At 42.7% G+C, this 22,643-nt stretch overlaps 1 protein-coding gene across 5 annotated transcripts in view; it reads left to right on the forward strand.

Annotated features, from left to right (window-relative positions):
* Positions 1 to 22,643, forward strand: part of FGD4 (FYVE, RhoGEF and PH domain containing 4) — a 199,529-nt gene that overhangs the window by 164,081 nt on the left and 12,805 nt on the right. For all 5 annotated transcript variants that reach the window (XM_040345761.1, XM_040345760.1, XM_040345763.1 and 2 more), the window contains 8 exons: positions 203 to 289; positions 4,572 to 4,717; positions 9,599 to 9,755; positions 10,837 to 10,975; positions 12,878 to 12,936; positions 15,708 to 15,854; positions 16,171 to 16,340; positions 20,519 to 20,549. In XM_040345761.1, coding sequence (XP_040201695.1) covers positions 203 to 289; positions 4,572 to 4,717; positions 9,599 to 9,755; positions 10,837 to 10,975; positions 12,878 to 12,936; positions 15,708 to 15,854; positions 16,171 to 16,340; positions 20,519 to 20,549 — 936 coding nt within the window. The remainder of the gene's footprint in view (positions 1 to 202; positions 290 to 4,571; positions 4,718 to 9,598; positions 9,756 to 10,836; positions 10,976 to 12,877; positions 12,937 to 15,707; positions 15,855 to 16,170; positions 16,341 to 20,518; positions 20,550 to 22,643) is intronic.

The raw sequence follows: 22,643 nt of genomic DNA on the forward strand, positions 1-22,643 counted from the left end.
ATGGAGAATTCCTGTGGCTTCTGGATTATCATTAGCAGATCTGAACAAAATGTCAAATGGCCTCCTAATTGGGAAGTTATTTTCAGATGTTGCAGGATCTTTGTGTCATGCTGCTCTATGAAGGCTCAGTCTCTCATTATGGTGCCCTGGAGATCAATGCTTTCCCTCTCACCTAATAAATCACAACATTCCTCTATTCCAGGAGACCAACGAGCAGAAGCTGCTCAACATCGCCAATGAGCTGCTGCAGACAGAGAGGGCCTACGTCAGCCGCTTGGAGCTCCTGCAGGTAATGGAGACACTTTCTGTCATTAGGTTTTCTCCCATTATTTTCAACCTAGAAGAAAAAAGGGCAACATTGGATGCAACAGGCTAAGAATAATTGATCAAAACTGGAGCAGAAAGAATCTGGACCTGCTGCGTATGACAACCAGTCTGCTTCTATCTTCCGCTTATTTAGTTTAAATTTTGAAAATCAAAGAAAAAAGCTGATTGGTTGCTTTGCGCAGCTGCTCCAGAATGTGGCTGCCTGAATTTTCCATCAATTCTCTTTAGTTTCCTTGTATCCATGTTGTCCGCCTATGAGGTTTAGGAGGCCTCAGCTGCTGCCCCTGATGTCACCAAAGTGCTGCACATAATATTTAGTATATGTAATAATACAGGAAACTGTCAGACTGCAGAATAATGGACAGACTCTATGGCCCTGCTGCAGGAGTGGTTAGTGACAGTTGTCACCTTTCCCACTGATGACTGCTGAGGTCCTTTCCCTGGGAGAGCCCCAATCTCCCTGTGTAATCTGCAGGGCAGAGCTAGCAGTGTGACAGATCAGTCCTGCACAATGTGTGCATGAGACAGTTGGGTGATGCTGAGTCAAAAGAAGCTCCCACAGTATCTGCGCCCCCCCCCCCCCCCAGTATGATACCCAAGGCAGAGCGTGGTCTGCCTCTGCTATAGACCTGACCAGGGGCGGACTGACAACTCATGGGGCCCCCGAGCAATAGGAGATTATGGGGCCACACAGCATACACACACAGTATACAGACACACAATATATACACACACAGTATACACATACACACACTGAAAAGGTACTGGAGAGGCAGGGCAGCTATAATCTTGGGATTTAAAAAAAGCACAGATTTTTACATACTGTCCCTGGTTTTGCTGAGGCTGGCAACCCTGATGGGGCCCCCTAGTGGCAAGGGGCCCTCGGGCAGTGCCCAAGAGCCCGAATGGTCACTCCGCCCCTGGACCCGACCCTGGTTGGTGGCACTACATCTGAAGAATTGGCTCATAAAAGAGCAATGCCCCCCCCCCCCCGTTGGGGCCGCTTGATGCTTGTCCCCAGTTATTGCTCTGACTTGATAAGCCTCCTGACCCCTCTGACACTGTAGTAGGTTCAGTCATATTTCAGCAATAGAGAATAATAGAACAAAAGACACGATTCTTTAGTGACACCTCTATAATATATATTAAGGTTTGGTCAACAAGCATACCAAAGAAAATATTCAGCTAGGCAAAACCGTCTCTGCTAGAGCATTGAAACCGTACACACCAATTACAGTGGCAGCAATCAATTAGTTCAGCCGGCCTAAACAGTACAATGTAACCAGATACAACCATTTGAATGCATTAGTGGCAATGAAGAGGGGGAAGAGAGACTTACTAGTCAGGCCACCGGTGCACCAAAGAGCGTACACAAATAAATAAATAAATAATAATAAAACAAATATATATATATATATATATATATATATATATATATATATATATATATATATATATATATATATATATTATATAAAACTAAGGTCCCCTTTTATGATAATAGCCTCAGAGTGTTTCCTTAACTAAAGGAAAAGCAGTCAGACGCCCAGGATAGCTGAGAAATCCTGGTGTGATGGTATCAGTTTTCTTCTGCTAGCAATGGTGGGGCCTGTGAGCAGTGCTGAGTTCTTCTAGGTCAATGAGGTAAACATAAAAACAATTGTGCTGCTTGCAATAGAGGGTTCTCAGTAACTGAGGTGTAAAGGTGTCTGCATGCAGTGTCTCTGGACTGATGAATAACAGAGGTTGGGCGTCTGCCCACGCAACAATCCTGAGGATATCACCCCCTCCAAGGAGACAGGGTGTCCTGTGCAGACTCTTGAGTGTCAATAGGGAGTTGAAGGTTAGTCACCCAGTAGACTGACAATGGGAATGGAACGACAGGTGTGATGAGATGGATAATGGAAGTTTCAGGGCGAGGTTGCACAAATCGGATCTGGCGATCTATCATCTACGTTACAGAAATGCAGATCCGCTGACCTGAATGTCACGGTGGTTGGCTAGGCCACAGAGACCCACTGTGTCCACTTGAAGAAGACAGCCCCAACTGTCCTGCAGAAAGCCCTGTGATCCAAGAGTGAGCCCGATACTCAAATATATATATATATATATATCTGCTCCCCCAGAATCCTCCTTGCTTCACCAGCCTTCTGATATGTGTAGTCCAGTCGCCACTCAGGAACACAGTATGTATTGACAGAGGGACTACAGGTCCCAAGATTTTTTGGTATCCAAGAGCATTTCCTCTGACTCTTCAAACAGGAAGTGATGCAATTAACCTAATACTGAACACTAGAAGGAAAGGCTTAATCCCCATATCCTAGCTGATACCTGGCTACAAATCTTTACCACGTTTTCCATACTATGTGGCTGCACAGGGTCAGTGTGCAATACTTTACAGCCTCTTAGCGGGTAAAGAGCCTGTATATATTTGTGAATGTCCCTGGTGTTTGTTGGTGATCTTCAATATATCTTTTTAATATGGTCTAAATAAAGAACATATATAGAAACTTCCTTAACGCTAAAGTAGTGAAGCCCAGCATTTCAAAATGTTTATTTTATTGTAGAAATTGTGTTTACTGATATAAGGGAATGTTATATTTAAAAAAGAAAAGCTCCAAATAAATCCTAACAAACCCAGGAGTCACGATTCTAGTTTTTCCCCTGTAGCGCCACCTTCTGTTCAGTAGAAAAGGATAGTTCAGCGGGTCTATTTATACATGCGGGATAGGGAAGAAAAATTGTTGGCCACAGTGACCAATCAGAATCCTTATTTAATTTGAGATAGTAATAGATAAAAACTGATTTAAAGGGGTTGTAAAGGTACAATTATTTTTTCTTAAATAGTTTCCTTTACCTTAGTGCAGTCCTCCTTCATCCTTCCATTTTACTTACTTTTAAATGTCCTTATTTCTTTTGATAAATCCTCACTTCCTGTTCTTCTGTCTGTAACTCCACACAATAATGCGTGGCTTTCTCCCTGGTGTGGAGTGTCCTGCTCGCCCCCTCCCTTGGACTACAGGAGAGTCAGGATGCCCACTAACACACAGCTCCTTTCTCTATCTGCAACATAGAGAGCGGCCTGACTTTCCTGTAGTCCAAGGGAGGGGGCGAGCACGACACTCCACACCAGGGAAAAAGCCTCCCATTACTGTGTGGAGTTACAAACAGAAGAACAGGAAGTGAGGATTTCTCAGAAGAAATAAGGACATTTAAAAGCAAAATGGAAGGATGAGGTAAGTGAAGGAGGACTGCACTAAGGTAAAGGAAGCTATTTAGGAAAAATAGCAACAGCTCAAGTTTGTTCCGATGTTCTCTTCTTGAATTAAGAAGCGAGTTGGTTATTCAGAGTCAGCCTGTTCTCATAACTGGAATATTGAGGGTAGGGTGATCAGAGCTTTAATGAAACATAGGCTGATGATCAGATGGTGGTAACTGAAGTCTGTGTTCTTTTAAATTTGTTTTTATTGAAGTATGCACCTCTTCTTGCGAAGTGGCTTAGGCCGCATACACACGACCGGTCAAAACCGATGAGAATGGACCGAGGTTCAGTTTAATCGGTCCAAACCGACCGTGTGTATAGCCCATCGGTCTTTTGTCCTTCGGACCAAAATTTTAAAACTTGCTTTAAAATTGAACCGATGGACCGCTGACCGATCGGGCCAAACCAATGGTTATTACGTAAAAGCATCGGTTCAAAACCCGCGCATGCTCAGAATCAATGCTTGGAAGCATTGAACTTCGTTTTTTTCAGCACGTCGTGTGTTTTACGTCACCGTGTTCTGACCCTATCGGTTTTTAATTGATGGTGTGTACACACATCAGACCATCAGGCCACTTCAGCGGTGGACCGATGAAAACGGTCCGTCGGACCATTCTCATCGGATGAACCGGTCGTGTGTACAGGGCCTAAGTGGTTAGTACTTATGCCTGGCAGCACTGGGGTCCTCTGCTCAAATTCCCCATGGAGTTTGTATGTTCTTCCCGTGTTTGTGTGGGTTTCCTCTGGATACTCCGGTTTCCCCCCACACTTTAAAAACATGCCAGTAGGTTAATTGGCTCCTGTCTAAATCGGCCTTTATATATATATATATATATATATATATATATATATATATATATTTGTAAGCTCCTTGAGGACAAGGACTGATGTGAATGTACAATATGTAAAATGCTGCATAAATTGTTTATATAAATGTCTGTAATAAATGAAACCTCTGATCGTCTCTCTTTATGCTTTGCAGACGTTTAATACAGCGCTGGATAACGAAGCCAAGAAAGGTTCTTTCCCAGTTGATGTTCCATACAAGATATTCTCTAATATTGTGTCTATTCACAGCTTCCACTCCTCTTTCCTCCTCCCCGAGCTGGAAAGCAGAATGAAAGAATGGTAGGTAGCAGGACCTGGATGGGGACGCCTATGGCCCAATGTTATAACACTGATGCCCTCGCTCACATCACACAGTCTCTCTGAAGATCAGACTGGTAACTGAATATGAAATCCAAAGCTGTGCTCCACATTCAGTAACCTCCAGCAAACCTCCATGCAGGTTGATCATATAACATCCATGTAAGCTTCATCAAAGCTGAACGTGATTATAAAAACATATGAGATCTGTTTTACCTGCCAAAGGATTTATACTTTTGCCCATCCAGTCCTGATATACATTATTTTGTCCTGTGATGCCCAGTCCTAATCGCAGCACTGAACTGCTGGCACTGCAGGGGTTAGTAACTTTGAGTCTGACATTGCAATGCTTTTTCAGAATCTCCTCTCCTTCACTGGCAAAAGGTAATTTATTGATTTTGTTAAAGGTAACATGGCGAGTGGAGGAGGGGCAGATAGATGATAGAATCTTTACCCCCATTCACAGACTGTGTTGCATTCAGTGAAACCAATTAATGGACTTTTGTCAATGGAGGAGAGGGGGGCACAGGGGTGGGCCAGCAGCTTCTGAAATGCATTGCAATGTTGGACCCAAATCTATTATTGCCCGCAGTTCTGGAGGTTCACAGCTGTGGAGCGGGCATCACAGGACAGAAGATTCTTCATTACAGCCATGTAACTGCAGGAGAAGGTCAATTTTTTTTTACCTCAGACATTTAATGATGTGTTAGACTTCATGTACACTAGCAGTTCTTAAACTTGAGTTTAGAAACTTTTTTTTTTTTTTGCCAAAGCTCCTAAAGTCAGCTCCATAAAATCCTATGTGTCAATGTACACATAGGCGTTTAGGATCGTTTCGGCGCTGCTGCGGTTAGGGGAGGTTCAACCTTTTTTTATGTCACTATGTAGAGTATAAGATTCCCTATCATCTGTGCCCAGTCTTGCCACACAGAGTTAATGCAGCTCTGAGCAATCCTCTTTTATTGTTCAGTGAAAATTAAGACTTCCAGATAAAATCCTGTCTAAATACAAAGTCCATTCCTCTCTCCTTCCTTTGAGTGACAGGTTATTTACATATCTAGCTTGGACATGTTTATCATATGTTATGTTATGTTCATCATAATATGAGGTGATCCACAGTATAAAAAGTGAGAAATCCACCCCTCCCCCACATAACACATCCTGGTAATATACAATAAACTGTGGATCACCTCATATTATGATAAACATAACATATGGGTTTAAGAAGTTTTTTTTTTTACATGAGCATTTTTTCACTGATGTGTCTGTCTGTTTATAGGGAGTCAATGGAGGTCATTTAAATATGGAAATGCAGTTTCATTTGGATTTGATAGTCACAAATTGAAGTTGTTTTTTAAAACAATAAGTCAGTAGAAACAAAGACTGTAGCCGCTGAATTTTAAGAAACCAACACTCACCAGTTCATGAGTCCAGTGCTGTCTACACCTGGACCAGATCTTTGCCAGTCTTTGGTCCCCAGTGACGCCATGTTGGTAGTTGGAGCTAGCTGTGACTTCTGCTGATTTGCAGCTTGCTCCCCACTGCACATGTGCAAGATCGCGCTGCACTGTCAGTTTGGTTCCTCCTCGGTCGTGTGTAGGGGAGGCAAACCTATGTAATGTTTGCCTAGGCTTAGCGGTCATGGTTCGAAAAAGTTATCTGCTTCCGAAAAAAAAAAAAAATACGGTGGGGGGTATGATTTCCTGGGAGAATTTAAGTGAAGATCTGCTTTAATTGGGGGAAAAAAATCATATTTAGCGATTTTATGTCGTCAGCGATCCAGGGATGTATGGGTTGATGAATTCAACCCATTCCTAGGATGAACGATGTTTACAACAGTGGCAGTTAAGTGGTAACCGAGGAAATGCTTTCAATTGATTATACAGTAAGTGTTTGCATAGCCGCTATGGGCAGCTTGGGAGAAAACTTTGTTACTGGCTAGACTGTCCATCAGGTTAACACAGCGGATGATCATGTATTAAAAGCAATAATCTGTTTTATTGAATGATTTTGGCAGATCTTTGTTGTATTTTTGGTTAGAACGCAGCACTTTTCGAGCAGTCTCTGCCTCTAGCCAGCCCTGACTCTCCCAGTGTTATCCTGCAGTGTGACATCTGCAGTGGGTGGAGGTGCTGGAGAACGGGACTTGTCATCCGGCCTCAACCGATTCGTCATCCCTTTGTAGCGTTTGGGAGTGCGGGGAGGTCTGCTCTTCTGCAGCTGCATCTCCGTCTTCTGCATTGTGGGCTCAAGGCTTTTTTTGTTTTGTTTTTTAACAATTGTAATCCATAGTGATGTCTTTCAGTTGAACATTCTTTGTGGCCTTGTCTTATTTTATATGCACAGGCAGATCATAGTTGTTATTCAATTTTATTAAATTATTCTCTTTGATTTTTCTGTGATGCGAGATTTCATGTGATGAGGCACGTTTCAGTGCTTAGATTTTTTTTTTTAATCAGTTTTCATCTGTACGGTTTATCAAAGGTGTCCTTCAAATCCTTGCTGCCTCAGATAAAGAATGAACTTTGAGTAATCTGCATCTGTACTGATAAAGGCAGAAACGCCACTGATTTCGGTGTAATCTATATACTGTACATTATGGGCCAGATTCAGAAAGCCGCGCGCAAAGTTGCGGCGGCGTAACTTTTCTTATTTACATTAAGCTGCTGCAACTTAAAGCGGGGGTTCACCCTATCGACAGGAAAAAAAAAAAAAATTTTTCTTTTACCTTTAAATCAGGCACTGTAGCGCGAGCTACAGTATGCCTGTCCCGAATTTTTTCCCCCCATACTCACCTTGTAGTCGTCCATCGAAGATACCGGGGAATGGGCGTGCCTCTGGAGACGGAGGATGATTGACGGCCGGCTCTGGCGCGTCACGCTTCTCCGGAAATAGCCGAAATAGGCTTGGTCTTCACGACGCGTGCGCATAGCCTGTGCGCACGCGCCGTGAAGAGCCGAGACCTACTCCGGCTGTCTTCGGGGAGAGTGACGTGCCAGGGCCGGCCGTCAATCATCCTCCCTCTCCATAGGCACGCCCATTCCCCGCGGGAGCCGAAATCTACGATGGACGACTACGAGGTGAGTACGGGGTTAAAAAAATCGGGACAGGCATACTGTAGCTCGCGCTACAATGCCTGTCTCGATGGTAACATCATGTGGGTCAGGGTGAACTACCGCTTTAACACGCAAGTGCTGTACAGGCATACCCCACTTTTAAGTACACAATGGGACCAGAGCATGTATGTAAAACGAAAATGTACTTAAAGTGAAACAATACCTTTTTTCACTTCTAGTGTGTAGTGGGGGGTCAGGGGCTGTAGTGGGGGTGTCAGAAGCTGTAGTTGAGGTCCCAGGGGCTGTAGTGGGGGTGTCAGGGGCACACTGGAACTGGAACAGGGCGGGCTATGCTCTCGGAGCATCAGCTCCTTCTACTGTGGCTGCAAAATGTCTGTACAGTACTTGTAAGGCACTTTACATACACTCACGGGTATGTCCTTACTCGCGAGTGTATGTAAAGTGAGTGTACTTAAAGCGGGGTATGCCTGTATTCACAAAGCACTTGCGTGTTAAGTTGCGGCGGCGTAGCGTAAATTGGGCGGCCTAATTAAAAATAGGCGGGAAGGGGGCGTCTCCTATTTAAATTAGGCGCGTCCACGTGCCGAACGTACTGCGCATGCGCCGGCCTTAGAAAAATCCCAGTGCGCATGCTCCGAATTATGACAGTGTTTTCGACGTGAACGTAATCTACATAAATCCCCATTCACGGACGAGTCACGCAAACGACGTAAACATTTTCAAATTTCCCACGGTCACGACGTCCATGCTTAACATAGGATGCGCCTGCTTTGGGCAGCTTTATCTTTACGCCGGGAAAACCCTTGCGTAAACGGCGTAAAGTGACTGCGTCGGGCCCGCGTACGTTCGTGAATTGGCGTATCTCGCTGATTTACGCCGAGAATATGTAAATCAGCGAGATACACCAATTCACGAACGTACGCGGGCCCGACGCAGTCACTTTACGCCGTTTACGTAAGGGTTTTCCCGCCCCCAGCGGCCATTTTAAAATTGCAGTTAAGATCCGACGGTGTAATACAATTACGCCTGTCAGATCTTTGCTGCAAATCAGCTTATCTTGTTTTCTGCATACAGAAAAACAGATAAGCCGGCGCAAAGTGTGAGTTATGCCGGCGTATCACTGATACGCCGGCATAACTCTTTCTGAATCTGGCCCTACGTGTATAAGAGGCATATTTATATTTTTAAAGTGCTGAATGTGACATTCCCCAAACATTCTCCGCATGTGAATCTTCCAGTGGTTGATTTTCCACCAGTGAATGTTTTGTTGCAGCCACTTTGACTGTGTTAAAAATATGCCCCAAAGGTGTAACTAGCAGTCAGATTTAGGAAGTATGACACAGTGCTTCTGCTTAAAGCTGGCCATAAATTAAAGTAGAACTATAAGAAAAACCTTCCTTTTTTCTTTTTTTTCATTTTCAACTCAACGCTGAGAGCTGATTGGAGGGAAGGGACACACCCCCTGCACACAGGAACAGAACTGAGACTTTCAGTCAGCAGGAGGTCCCTCCCCTGTCACCTTTTTTCTCTTGGTGTCAGGAAAACTTGTCAGAAGTGATTCATGCTTATAGCAGAGGAACGAAGCAGCAGAGAGAAATTACACTTAGTGCTCAATTGAGACAAGTACGCACTATAGAGGGAAATGCTTTGTTCATATTTCATGTCTGAGGTTTACAATCACTTTAAAGCTCAGAGGGCAGCACTATTTACCAAATGTCCATCAGACAGTCTTGATTTCCAATGTTATTTGTAGACGGTTTCTCATGTGTTCATACTGTACTGTCAGGTGCAACAATCCGCGGATTGGAGATATATTACAGAAGTTAGCGCCATTTCTGAAGATGTATGCTGAGTATGTAAAAAATTTTGATAACGCCATGGAAACGGTGAAAACGTGGATGGAGCGGTCTACGCAATTTAAACATGTAGTGGAGGAAATCCAGGTGAGGATTTGTCTGACCATATAACCTTATCCAAATACAATTTTAAAACTGACCTCCAGCCTTCCCTTCAGTCTTGCAGTTGTACAGCCCCCCCCTTGTAGAAAAATTGCTTCTGATTTCACTGCACACTGAGAGCTTCTCACAAAGTGCATTAGAAGCTGAAGCAAGTCAGATGGAGCTCACCTTATTTCCTGGCTGGAGGTTGTTAAGCATCATCTAGCCCTTTCTGCCCCACCTGCACAGCCCCTGGCCCACACCTTTTATTCATTGGATTTCAGTTATGTCAATTGAGGCTCAGAACTACATGTGGATGTTGCCTATGGGAGTCTACATGCAAATGCAGCCTGACAAGGAACATCCACTCCTCCCATAACCAAATTTTTTATCCCCGTCATGAGAAGACCATGATTATTGTTAGCAGCAATAACAGCCACTAGGGATAATCACAAGTAAATCCGGGCTGATTGTACCCAAGTTGATCGATCAACTTGGTACAATCAGCCTACCCACGCAGTTCGAATTTCTGCCGGTTCCTGCTGAACCGGCCAAGATTCGAACCTTTCATGACCGGCCTTACAAAAGAAAAGAGAATAAATATATACTGTGAAAATTTGAAAAAAATAACATAAAGAATGTAGAATAAATATATGTTCCTTCCAGAAAAACATTAAGCAATAATTGTATACATTTTTGGGCAATTTTTACCCGCTTTAACCTGTGAGCTCAGTCCCTTCCTATGGGGGACATACAATTTTACACATAAAAACTGACCCCTTTTATGTGGAAGGCGACAGCTCCAGATCCCCAAGGCTGTGCCTCTGCATCCTCATTTGTGCTCTTGCCGACTAGTGCCATCTAGTGTTGATAATTGAAATGGCATGGTGCGTTTGTACAGTATTAATATTTGTAAGTGGGATTGTAGATTTTTTGAAAGTATGTAGCCAACCAGAACCCTTTTTGTATTCCTCTAAGGATATTGCTGAGAGGTGATTGGTTGCTTTGGGTCACTGGACCTGCCTGCAGTGTGTACTGTGTTATGAAATAAAGTCGTTGATCTGAAGTTCTGCATGTCTTTTTTTAGAGGGAAGGAAAATGTGGAAGTTTAACCCTTCAGCACCATATGTTAGGGCCTGTTCAGAGGATCCCGCGATATGAGATGCTTCTTAAAGATTACCTCCGCAAACTGCCGCAAGACTCGTTCGACAGGACGGATTCCGAAAGTAAGATTTTGTACTGACAAATGTTTTTGTTTTATTCATTTAAAGCAGTGGTCTCAAAGTACCGGCCCGCGGGCCATTTGCGGCCAGCGGACCAGTTATAAATGGCGCCATCTGGTGGTGAGCCGTTGGTATTACAAGTTATTACCACCAGATGTGAGCTGGCGCCATCTGGTGGTGGCCGTTGGTATTACAAGTTAAACAGCAATTCTAATGTCATTTTACACTATTTTCACTGCCATCTTCTTCCCTCTAATTAGAACCCCCAAACATTATATATATTTTTTTATCCTAACACACTAGAGAATAAAATGGCGATCGTTGCAATACTTTTTGTTACGCCGTATTTGCGCAGCGGTCTTACAAGCGCACTTTTTTGGGGAAAAAATACACTTTTTTTTTAATTAAAAAATAAGACAACAGTAAAGTTATCCCCATTTTTTTTAATATTATGAAAGATAATGTTACGCCGAGTAAATTCATACCCAACATGTCACGCTTCAAAATTGCGTCCGCTTGTGGAATGCCGACAAACTTTTTTACCCTTTAAAATCTTCATAGGCGACGTTTAAAAAAATCTACAGGTTGCATGTTTTAAGTTACAGAGGAGGTCTAGTGAAATTCTAGAGAATTTTTGCTCTCGCTCTACCAATCGCGGCGATACCTCACATGTGTGGTTTGAACACCGTTTACATATGCGGGCGCTGCTCGCGTATGTGTTCGCTTCTGCGCGCAAGCTCGTCGGGACGGGGTGCGTTTTCTGGCTTCTAACTTTTTTAGCTGGCTCCTAGATTCCAAGCAAATTTGTCAAACCCTGACTTACACCAGTGCTGGTGGTAATAATGCGCTCGCTGACACCAGTGCTGGGGGTTAATAATGTGTTCGCTGACACCAGTACTGTTGTTTTTGAAGTTTGAATGTTTGCATGCGGCCCCCCATGGCATATGAAAACTTGTCTTGTGGCCCTCAGGTAATTTGAGTTTGAGACCCCTGATTTAAAGGTACTCGCTATTTTTTGTTAAACATCCTGCCTGCGTTTGAAGCCACCTCCTGTTTTATTGTGGTCACACACGCTTTATTTTTTTTTTTCATCTAATCGATGTGGGATTCATTCAAAATGGTGGACGCCGTCAACTGTTGAACAGACAGAACTTTTGATTGCTCGAATCGATCTAAACAGAATCGAAATCAAACGGAGTCAATCGGCCAGAACAGAGGATGATAGATCGTTTTGCATCACTCTGCAGCGCTGAGATACTTTTGCTTATTGATACGATCGTGTTTTGATCAATCCGATTATTAGATTTATAAACCTATTAAAATAAACCAACTATTCTGCGCTTCATACGCAAAAGCAGCTAACAAAAAGGAACGATATATGAAGTCCTTATTAAAATCGATTGTGAATTGCATCACTTTAAAATCAGTCGAAGTATATGTGTGTGTTATATGTACGTATTAAAGCACTGCGAATGATTGCGGTTACATTGTGGAAACTGAGATGCAGGCAAAAATTTACAATCGTAAGTTACATTAATGTATTAAATATTAAACAATATCACTTTCTGCATGTGGCATATCGATGGAATGGGTTGCCGACTATAGATCAATTATTTATATTGGAATTGATCCATACAGAAAATAAATTGATAATTTGATAACATGTATGACCAGCATTACCTGAAAATATCATTCCAGACTCAGAGTGCCATCAACTGGTGAAATGTGGCATTGCAGCCCATTCTCTGTGTAGTGGAGATGGCGTATAAGAGTCTTATTTGACATGAGGACAGATTTTTTTTTTTTCAGTCCAAGAATCTGTTTTCAGTGTGACTTTACTCGGAAACCATTGCATGACATTTTGTTTCAGTGTCTGTACTGATTGCAGTCCCTTTTTCCTTTTAGAGTCGCTAGAAATTATTTCTACTGCGGCAAGTCACTCCAACACAGCGATCAGGAAAATGGTGAGTGGATTATCATTGCATTATGTTTCCATAAGACCTGCATATGTATACTACTCACAGGGACATGTGTACATAAAGCATCAATAGATATACTGGCCTATGTTTAATATGTGTACTGAACTACAACTGTCATATAGTTAGAGTGATACTATAGGTTCACGTTTAAAAAATATCAAACATATCATACTTACCTCCACTGTGCAGCTCGTTTTGCACAGAGTGGCCCTGATCGTCCTGTTCTGGGGTCCTACGGCGGCTCTCGTGACTTCTCCCCACAATAGATAACCCCCTCTGGGAAGCTCTCTCCCTAGGGCGTTACCTTGTGGGCGCGCTCCCGTTTCATAGACTCTGCATACATAACCTCCGAGCATATGCCCCCAGTGACCTCGTCATTGGATTTGATTGACAGCAGCGGCAGCCAATGGCTGCGCTGCTATCAATCTATCCAATACAGAGCAGAAAAAACGTGGGGAGAACTTACCTGAGCCCACGGAAGTTCGGGGGTCAGGTAAGTAAAGCGGGGGCTCGGGAGGGCCAGACAGCGCAAGGTGTTTTTTCACCTTAATGCATAGCATGCATTAAGGTGAAAAAACATGAGGCTTTACAACCCCTTTAAGCACATTACTAGGCCAAAATTTGAGACATGTAGTTTGTTGGCAGCTGGGGACTCGCAGTTTTTACAGTATATATAAAGCATGGATGTTTAAATCTCTGATTAACTTATATCTGCAAATTGTATACTGCAAACTGGAAGAGTAGGGAGGATTGGCATTGTCCTTGTTTTTTGTAGATATGAAGGTGTTAGGATGGTTTGCAAACACAATCTAGCCCTACATCTTAAAATCTCTGATCCATCTCCTCTACTATTAAAGTATGTTCAAATCCAAAACCATTTAAATAATGTAGGGAAGGGTTAAATCCCTTGTGTTTTTTTTTCTGGCTGTGCCCCATGCGAGAGATTATCCTTAATTTCCTGTCCTGGAGACACAACAGGAAGTGAGAGGAAATCTTTTCAAAGTGACATTTGTTATCAGAACCAGTGTCCTCATTGGAAGATTTCACCTCAATTTCTGTTTTGATGGCAACTGTAAATTATTGCATTTCCCATCCCACCTTATATCCCAGTGACAATGGTCACCAGGGAAAATTACAGGACACAGACCGCAATAAAAACCTGTCGGAGGTTATAATCCCTCATTGTTTAATACAAAACTTGTATAAATACAAAACAACTATTTTTTTTAGATATACATTAACTTACCAACTTGAAGCAAGAGACTATGGGGAAGATTTACGAAAACTGGTGCCCATAGAATCTGGTGCAGCTTTGCATAGTAACTAGGGTTGTCCCGATACCTTTTTTTTTAGGACTGAGTACAAGTACCGATACTTTTTTTCAAGTACTCGCCGATAACGAATACCGATACTTTTTTTTAAATGTGTCCCCAAATGCAGCCATGTCCCCCCCCATATATGCAGCCATGTCCCCCCCCATATATGCAGCCATGTCCCCCCCCATATATGCAGCCATGTCCCCCCCCATATATGCAGCCATGTCCCCCCCCATATATGCAGCCATGTCCCCCCCCATATATGCAGCCATGTCCCGCCCCATATATGCAGCCATGTCCCCCCCATATATGCAGCCATGTCCCCCCCATATATGCAGCCATGTCCCCCCCATATATGCAGCCATGTCCCCCCCATATATGCAGCCATGTCCCCCCCATATCCAGCCCTGTCCCCCCCCATATATGCAGCCATGTCCCCCTTACCATACATGCTGCCGCATTCCCGCTGCCGTGCCGCATCCCCGCTTGGTTAATACGGGCGGGGAACATTACAGCTTTCATTTGAATAGCTGTAGTCTTTCGCGCCGCGCTGCGTATAGACACTCCCCCTTGCTCGGGATTGCACAGTTCACCCCAGTAAGGGGGAGTGTCTATACGCGGCGCGGCGGGAAAGACTACAGCTATTCAAATGAATGCTGTAATGTTCCCCGCCCGTATTAACCAAGCAGGGATGCGGCCGGATGTGGCGTAGCGGCGGGATGCGGCGGCCACAGCGAGGGGGGTATTCTATTTCGGTATCGGGTGTATTTGCGGGAGTACGAGTACTCCTGCAAATACTCGGAATCGGTCCCGATACCGATACTAGTATCGGTATCAGGAACACCCCTAATAGTAACCAATCAGCTTCTAGGTTTTAGCCCTTGTTCACACTGAAGGCGGGTTTGAAATCGTTCAGCTGAACTCGCAAGATTTCAAACCCACATTTCAGTGTGAGTTCGAGGACATTTTTTAAAGACACCTGTACGGGTTCATGCACAGACGTCTATTGAAATCGCCCCTGAAGTCGCCAAAAGAAGTGCAGGAACTACTTTTGGAAATCGTTGCGGCGCCACACAGGAGGGGTCAAACAGATTGGGACGGTGCCCTTGCTGGCAAAAGGCTGCAATTTGTCATGCGATTTGACATATCAAATCGCTCCAATGTGAACGGGGGCTTATTGTTAAAGCTTAAATGAACAAGCTGAAGTAAGAAGCTGATTGGTTATTATGCACAGATGCACCAGATTCTGAGTGCTCCAGTTTAAGTAAATCTCCCTCGTGGTCGAATCCTAATTGTTTTGATCATTGTTTATATCACATGCTGTTAAATGGTATAGAAGTTTTTTTTTTTTTTTCTATGCTTTGATTTTCTACTAGTCCCTTAAGGTATCACACAGATTAGGCATTCTATTCAGTTACATCTTTTGTGCTGATGTCTTAGGAAAATTTGAAGAAGCTGCTGATGGTGTATGAAATGCTGGGAGAAGAAGAAGACATTGTGCACCCTTCCAACGAGTTTATAAAAGAAGGACAGATCATGAAACTTGCGGCTCGCAACACATCAACCCAGTACAGGCATCTTTTCCTGGTATGTCCTGTTCCTTAAAATGTACCTTTGGGATAAATAGGAGTTCCATATAATGTTTAACATCCCAGCTTGGTTGATCTCATGCCTTCAATACCAGGAGCTTAAACATGTTTTCTCTACAGCACATATGTTACATCCAGTGCCAGCATGTACAAAGACAAATGGTGAATAGTTGAAAAAATATGGCACCCCCAGCATCACTTTACATTGGCATTACCCAGCTGATCCTGGCAGCCAGTTATAAACAGACCTCAAATGTTAGGAAAAAGCCTTTTTTAATCTTTTTTTTTATTTTTTATTAATGACTCTCTTGTAGTTCAACAACATGTTGCTGTACTGTGTGCCAAAGTTCCTGGGTGGGGGGAAGTACAGTGTCCGAACAAAAATCGGTCTGGAGGGGATGAAGGTGGTGGAGACGCAAAACGAAGATTATCGACACACGTTCCAGATCTCCGGTAAAGAGAGAACACTGGAGCTGCAGGCTGGGTAAGAACAGAATATATATTTTGTCTATGCTGCAGCAAGTTGCAATGCATTCCAGCACCTTGGAATGCACTGTACTCCATTGTAACTTGTCCTGTTGTTGTTTTTTTTTTTTTTTTATCTGCGCATAACAATGAGCATGTTGTTATGAACTGAATAAAAACAAAAGTGTTGCGCTTAATACATAAGTAATGAAATAAACACAATCAGTCCATGTGTCTTCAAAATGGCGTCAGTGTAATGCCTTCAAATGGTGAAAATTTCAGGGATACTTCATTCAAATCCTCCACCTTGTGATTACACCACCACCATAGATACGGATGTACTCTTACCGGAGAGTATTGCCCACCTATTACGGGGGGTCAAATAGGGCTCATGTATTTCATACACTCCATCCACGGACGGTCACTCTCCACACCGAAGGCAAGGGGGATCATTCCATTGTCACATGAAAAACGATACTCCTCTTTTTGATGTCAGGTGGCCATTGTACCTAACATTCAGTTTGTAAGGTACAATGGCCACCTCACATCAAGAAGAGGAGCATCGTGCAGAGAGTGACCGTGGATAGAGTCTATGAGATACGAGAGCCCTATTTAAACCCCCGTAATAGGTGGTCAATACTCTCCGGTAAGAGTACATCCTGATCTATGGTGGTGGTGGAATCACGAGGTGGAGAAATTGAATGATAAGTATCCCTGCACTTTTCACCACTTGAAGGCATTACACTGATGCCATTTTGAAGACACATGGACTGATTGTGTTTATTTCATTACTTCTGTATTAAGCGCAACACTTCTGTTTTTATTTATATCTCACGTCAGTGGTGCAGCTTATATACTGTATATATTACTCAAATGTATTTCAGAAGAGCAGTTTTTTCTTTCTATTTTTCACTTTGGTATGAACTGAAGCCATAGGGCAAACTACGGCCCTCCAGTTGTTCAAGAACTACAATTCCCATCATGCCCAGTCATGTCTGTGAATGTCAGCGTTTTACAATGCCTCATGGGATGTGTAGTTCTACAACAGCTGGAGGGACGTAGTTTGAGGATCCCTGCCATAGGGTATAGGGCAATTTGCCTTAATGTGTTGGGACTGCATTGTGTTGCAGCTACCTGTGTGAGTGAGCCCCGAGTAGCTGTAACACAATGCAGTCCCAACCCATGCTTGTCCTAAGGGATCCACATTACAGAATATACACACAGATTGTAAAACAGTTCACTACTCATTTATAATGGTGCAATAACATCAATTGAATCATATCATATGAAAATTATTGATAATAAGAAAAGCTACTACGTAATCATCACTGTTCAATTACAAAATTACTAAATGCGTTGTACATGGCCTGTAGCACTTTGACAGCTACACTCTGGTAAATGAGCAAGGTACTTACAGGAAAGGCTTGAAGCCAAGTGCCTCAGGCCGGGGGGAGAGGTGGCATTAAGAATATATATATATATATATATATATATATATATATATATATATATATATATATATATATATATATATATCCACCTAGCTTCCCTCTGTAGTAATTTCCTGTCAAAATTCCCACATCTTGGGTCCTCAAGGACCCTTCCTTAAAGCAGGAGTTCACCCGAAAAAAATGTTTTAACATTAGATTCATGCTCATTTTGTCAAGGGGAATCGGGTAGTTTTTTTAAAAAATGAAGCAGTACTTACCGTTTTAGAGAGCGATCTTCTCCGCCGCTTCCGGGTATGGTCTTCGGGACTGGGCGTTCCTATTTTGATTGACAGGCTTCCGACGGTCGCATACATCGCGTCACGAGTAGCCGAAAGAAGCCGAACGTCGGTGCGGCTCTATACGGCGCCTGCGCACCGACGTTCGGCTACTTTCGAAAAATCGTGACGCGATAGATGGGACCGTCGATAAGTACTGCTTCGTTTTTAAAAAAACTACCCGATTCCCCTTGACAAAACGAGCATGAATCTAATGTTAAAAATTTACAATTCCGGGGTGAACCTCCACTTTAAGCCACAAACTGGACTATAGAGGTGTCGTGATTATGTTTCCGGGCTACATGTCTACCTATCGGTGTGTATATAATAGTTTATTTCTAATATAATAAATGTGGTCATATATTCTCCTCCAAGAGTTTTTAATTGATTTGCCGACATATAAAACCAAACATTTACAAACCATAATATAAATTACGCCTTTAGTTTGGCAATTCACATATTGCTTCTTTTTGTGAGTACATCCATTCGGAAACACTAAGGAGGTCCACGCCAGGATCCACTGATGGTAAACACATGATCCACATTTATATGTGCCCTTTCTATTGTCCTCTGTACGAGGTACCTCTACAAACTTTTGACCAATTGGTCCTTAAGTGATCTTGCTTTCTTATACGTTTTGTGGGTATTCTGTACTTCCTGAATATAGGGCTTTGAAGCCGCGTAGATGTAAACCGGCACTTAACCATAAGGATAAGGAAATCAGGCCGAAGAAACAAAACTAAATCATAGAGGTGAATAGAAGAAGAATTTCTGGCTAAGTAGTAGGCATCTTGTAGTTTCTTCTTTTATCCAGAGCTTTTGAAATTGTAAAACAGAATCCTTTAAAATGAGCCAAAGTCTGCTATTACTTCTCTGATGCAACATTCACACAAGCCCTAGCACTACCATTGGCATATTTACGTGGTGTTCTCCTGGGTTCAGCATCTTGTACCGTCATGATTGGCCTACCTGAAATGGTATAACTCCTATACAGCACCAAGGCATGCTGAGGATTTACACAAAATTGTGCCGCTCAGTGTACATTCTAAAGACCACCATACATGGCTCGCTGTTTGTTTTTTTTCGTTCAGCTTGTAAGCTAATTGAAAAAAAACTGATCAATTCTCTGTTCACACTGACAGCGTGGATGGAGAAATCTCCCCAGCTATTGTTTTCAGACGGCTATGGTACGCATTTCTGCCTGAATACACTGCAGGTAATAGGATGCAGTTACAGTTCGGCTAATATTTTTTTTTTTTCACTTGGTTTTGTCAATCTGAAATCAACTTTTGTTAAGCCGGGTGGTGCTTGTATGGTTACCCACAGCTTACATTTTGGTTGATTCAGCAAGAATTGGCCACAATCTGAGCCGTCTTTTGGGGACCTTTACAGCCAGTTCATCTGTGTGGTGTGTTTTTGGCACATTGTGTTTTAGGTGTGTTTTACACACTGTTTTGGCATGCTACCAATAAACCCTATAGAAGCCACAGGTGTGAATAGGACCTTGAGGCTGGGTTCACACTATACTACACGACAGCAGTACGACTTTCATCCTACTTTGCTCTGCGACATCTGTCCTACATCGGTCCTACATCCATCCGACTTTTATGAACAGGATACTACTTTGATCCGACTTTGTGATAGTCTGACTTGTTCTTTGACCAATCAAAACAATCCCAGAGTGAGATAAATTCCTTTTACTGCTGCTGTAATCACATGTCGGATGTCAAAAGTCGGATGGTAAGGACAAGGATCCTACTTTGGTCCGACTTCAATGATATTCAATGGGCTAAGTAGGATCAATGTCGGAACCAAAGTAGTACAGGGAGCGTTTTCAAAGTCAGACCGACTTGTGTCGGACCAGTTAAGACGGCTCTCATAGGAAAACATTGATTTTCACACGTCATGCGACATTAGCTCCTAATGTCGGAGCGTTTGTTGGACTAGTGTGAACCCGGCCTCAGGCCAATGGCCAATGCTTTTTTGGTCCTACTTTTCTTCTAGGTCAGAGGCGTGCACTTATTTCTGCACTCCTGTTACCTAGAATCAACTGAAAACAGGCTAAAGCCCACTATCAGCTAAGGTTACAGAACTGCTCTAGAAGTTTCCCGACCATATTGCCGGGATCCACTCAGCTGCCTAACTGATAGCTGGCTCCGGGTCTCGGCATTGAGGTGAACATGTATGTTTGTTGTTAGGTTTTTTTTTTTTTTTCATTCCCATACTTCATTTATCAGAGTGAACTGACCCTATGAAATGACCATAGTGTAATAGATTACAGGGTAATAAAAAAGGAAAAGAAAATTTGGTAGTGAGGCCCACAGTTGCTTATATAGCAAGGCGTTTATTTTGTAATTTATTCATTACAGGCATTTATGTTATATTTAAGTTTATATAACTTTCAATACTGATTTTTTTTTTTTTTTTTATAGTTCAGAGCAAATCAAAGAAGAATGGATTAAGGTATTTTTGCATTTATTTATTTTTTTGCATGCTAGTCTCATATCGAAAATGAAGAGGTTACACACCATTTACAAAACTTCTTGTACAACAGAATAGCTAATGACAGAAGTGATGTGTTATGTATTGTATTTTCGGAGAAATACTGAACTGATTAAATGAAAATCGTACGATCTGGTATCGTACAAGAAAAATCTTCCTGTGTGTCCCTTTGGATAATTTTGAATAAACTGTCATGATCGGCTCTCAAAAGCTGTGTACGAACGATCAGATTATATGAAGAGCGCTTCGAAAGTGGGATTTTTTTGTACAGTTTTCTGATTGTGTGTACTAGGCTTAAAGGGGTTGTAAAGGTTTGTTTTTTTATTTTCTAAATAGGTTTCTTAAAGCTAGTGCATTGTTGGTTCACTTACCTTTTCCTTCGATTTCCCTTCTAAAAGTTTTTTTTTCTTTGTCTGAATTTCTCACTTCCTGTTTCTCCTCAGTAAGCTTTCCCCCATCATCCGAGCGGTGGTTAGTCAGCCAGAACAGCTTACTGAACAGCTTACTGAGGAGGAACAGGAAGTGAGAAATTCAGACAAAGAAAACAAAGAAAAAAAACACTTGGGCCCAGATTCTCGTAGGAGTTACGCCGGCGTATATCCAGATACGTCGTTGTAACTCTGAGTGTGAGGCGTCGTATCTATGCGCCTGATTCTTAGAATCAGTTACGCATAGATTTGTCTTACGCCGGTCGGATCTAAGTCTCTTACGCCGTCGTATCTAGGTTGCATATTTACGCTGGCCGCTAGGTGGCGCTTCCGTCGATTTATGCGTCGAATATGGTAATGAGCTAGTTACGCCGATCCTCAAACGTACGTGCGTCCGGCGTATTTTTTTACGTCGTTTTCCGTAAGGCTTTTTTGGGCGTAAAGTTACCCCTGCTCTATGAGGCGTACCAATGTTGGGTATGGACGTCGGAACAGCGTCTAATTTTTCACGTTTTACGTCGTTTGCGTAAGTCGTCTGTGAATGGGGCTGGACGTAAGTTGCGTTCACGTCGACTAGGCATTGAGCGGGCGCAATTTAATTTGAAAATTCGACGTGATACTGAGAATGCGCGCGCATGCGCTGTTCGATAAAAGCGTAATTTATGTGGGGTCACATAACATTTACATACAACACGCCCCCTACCAGCCTAGTTTGAATTAGGCGGGCTTATGCCGTATCAGATACACTACGCCGCCGTAACTTAGAGCGGAAGATGTTTCTGAATACGGGACCTGCCGCTCTAAGTTACGGCGGCGTAGTGTATCTGAGATACGCTACGCCCGCCTAAAGATAGGCGTTTTTCTGAGAATCTGGGCCTTAGAAGGGAAATTGAAGGAAAAGGTAAGTGAACCAACAATGCACTAGCATAAAGGAACCTATTTAGAAAATAAAAAACAAACCTTTACAACCCCTTAAAGTCGCTGAGGAAGGTTGGATGAATAGTGAAACGTATTCAATATTACAAAACAAGTAAAGTTGAATATATGTAAAGTTGGGCATTCACTAGTAGATTTTCGAACGAGCCACTAAACAAAAATTTGTATGTAAAATCTCAGTACATTTGATAGCTTAAAAAAATGCCATTTAAAAGTACTTCAAAAGTTTGTTTGCTTTTAACAATTCATTTTGGAACGAATAGATTTTACTGAATGACAACCACATATACTGTACACTGTTAGAAATTTGTTCAAGAAATTTTTTTCATGCTGCATCACTGTAGTCAAAAACAAATGTCACTAAAGATTAGAAAATCAAACAAACACTTTTAAAGTGGTTGTAAAGGCTGAAGGTTTTTTTACCTTCTGTGTGTCACCCACCCCCCCCCCACCCCCCCCTAATACTCACCTGAGCCCCTTATTGATCAAGCAATGTGCACGGCAGCCTTGGCTGTCTCAGGTCTTTCTCCTCATTGGTTTACACAGTAGTGGGAGCCCACTGCTGTCAATCAAAGGCAGTGAGCCAATGAGGAAAGGGGGGGGTGGGTCTGAGCTGCAGCTCTATGTTTCTTATGAATGCATAGAGTGGGGCTCGGGAGTGAGCACACACCAGTGCCCCCATAGTGAGCGG

The sequence above is a fragment of the Rana temporaria genome, chromosome 3, assembly GCF_905171775.1.
Source record: "Rana temporaria chromosome 3, aRanTem1.1, whole genome shotgun sequence".
In the NCBI taxonomy this organism is placed as follows: Eukaryota; Metazoa; Chordata; class Amphibia; order Anura; family Ranidae; genus Rana; species Rana temporaria.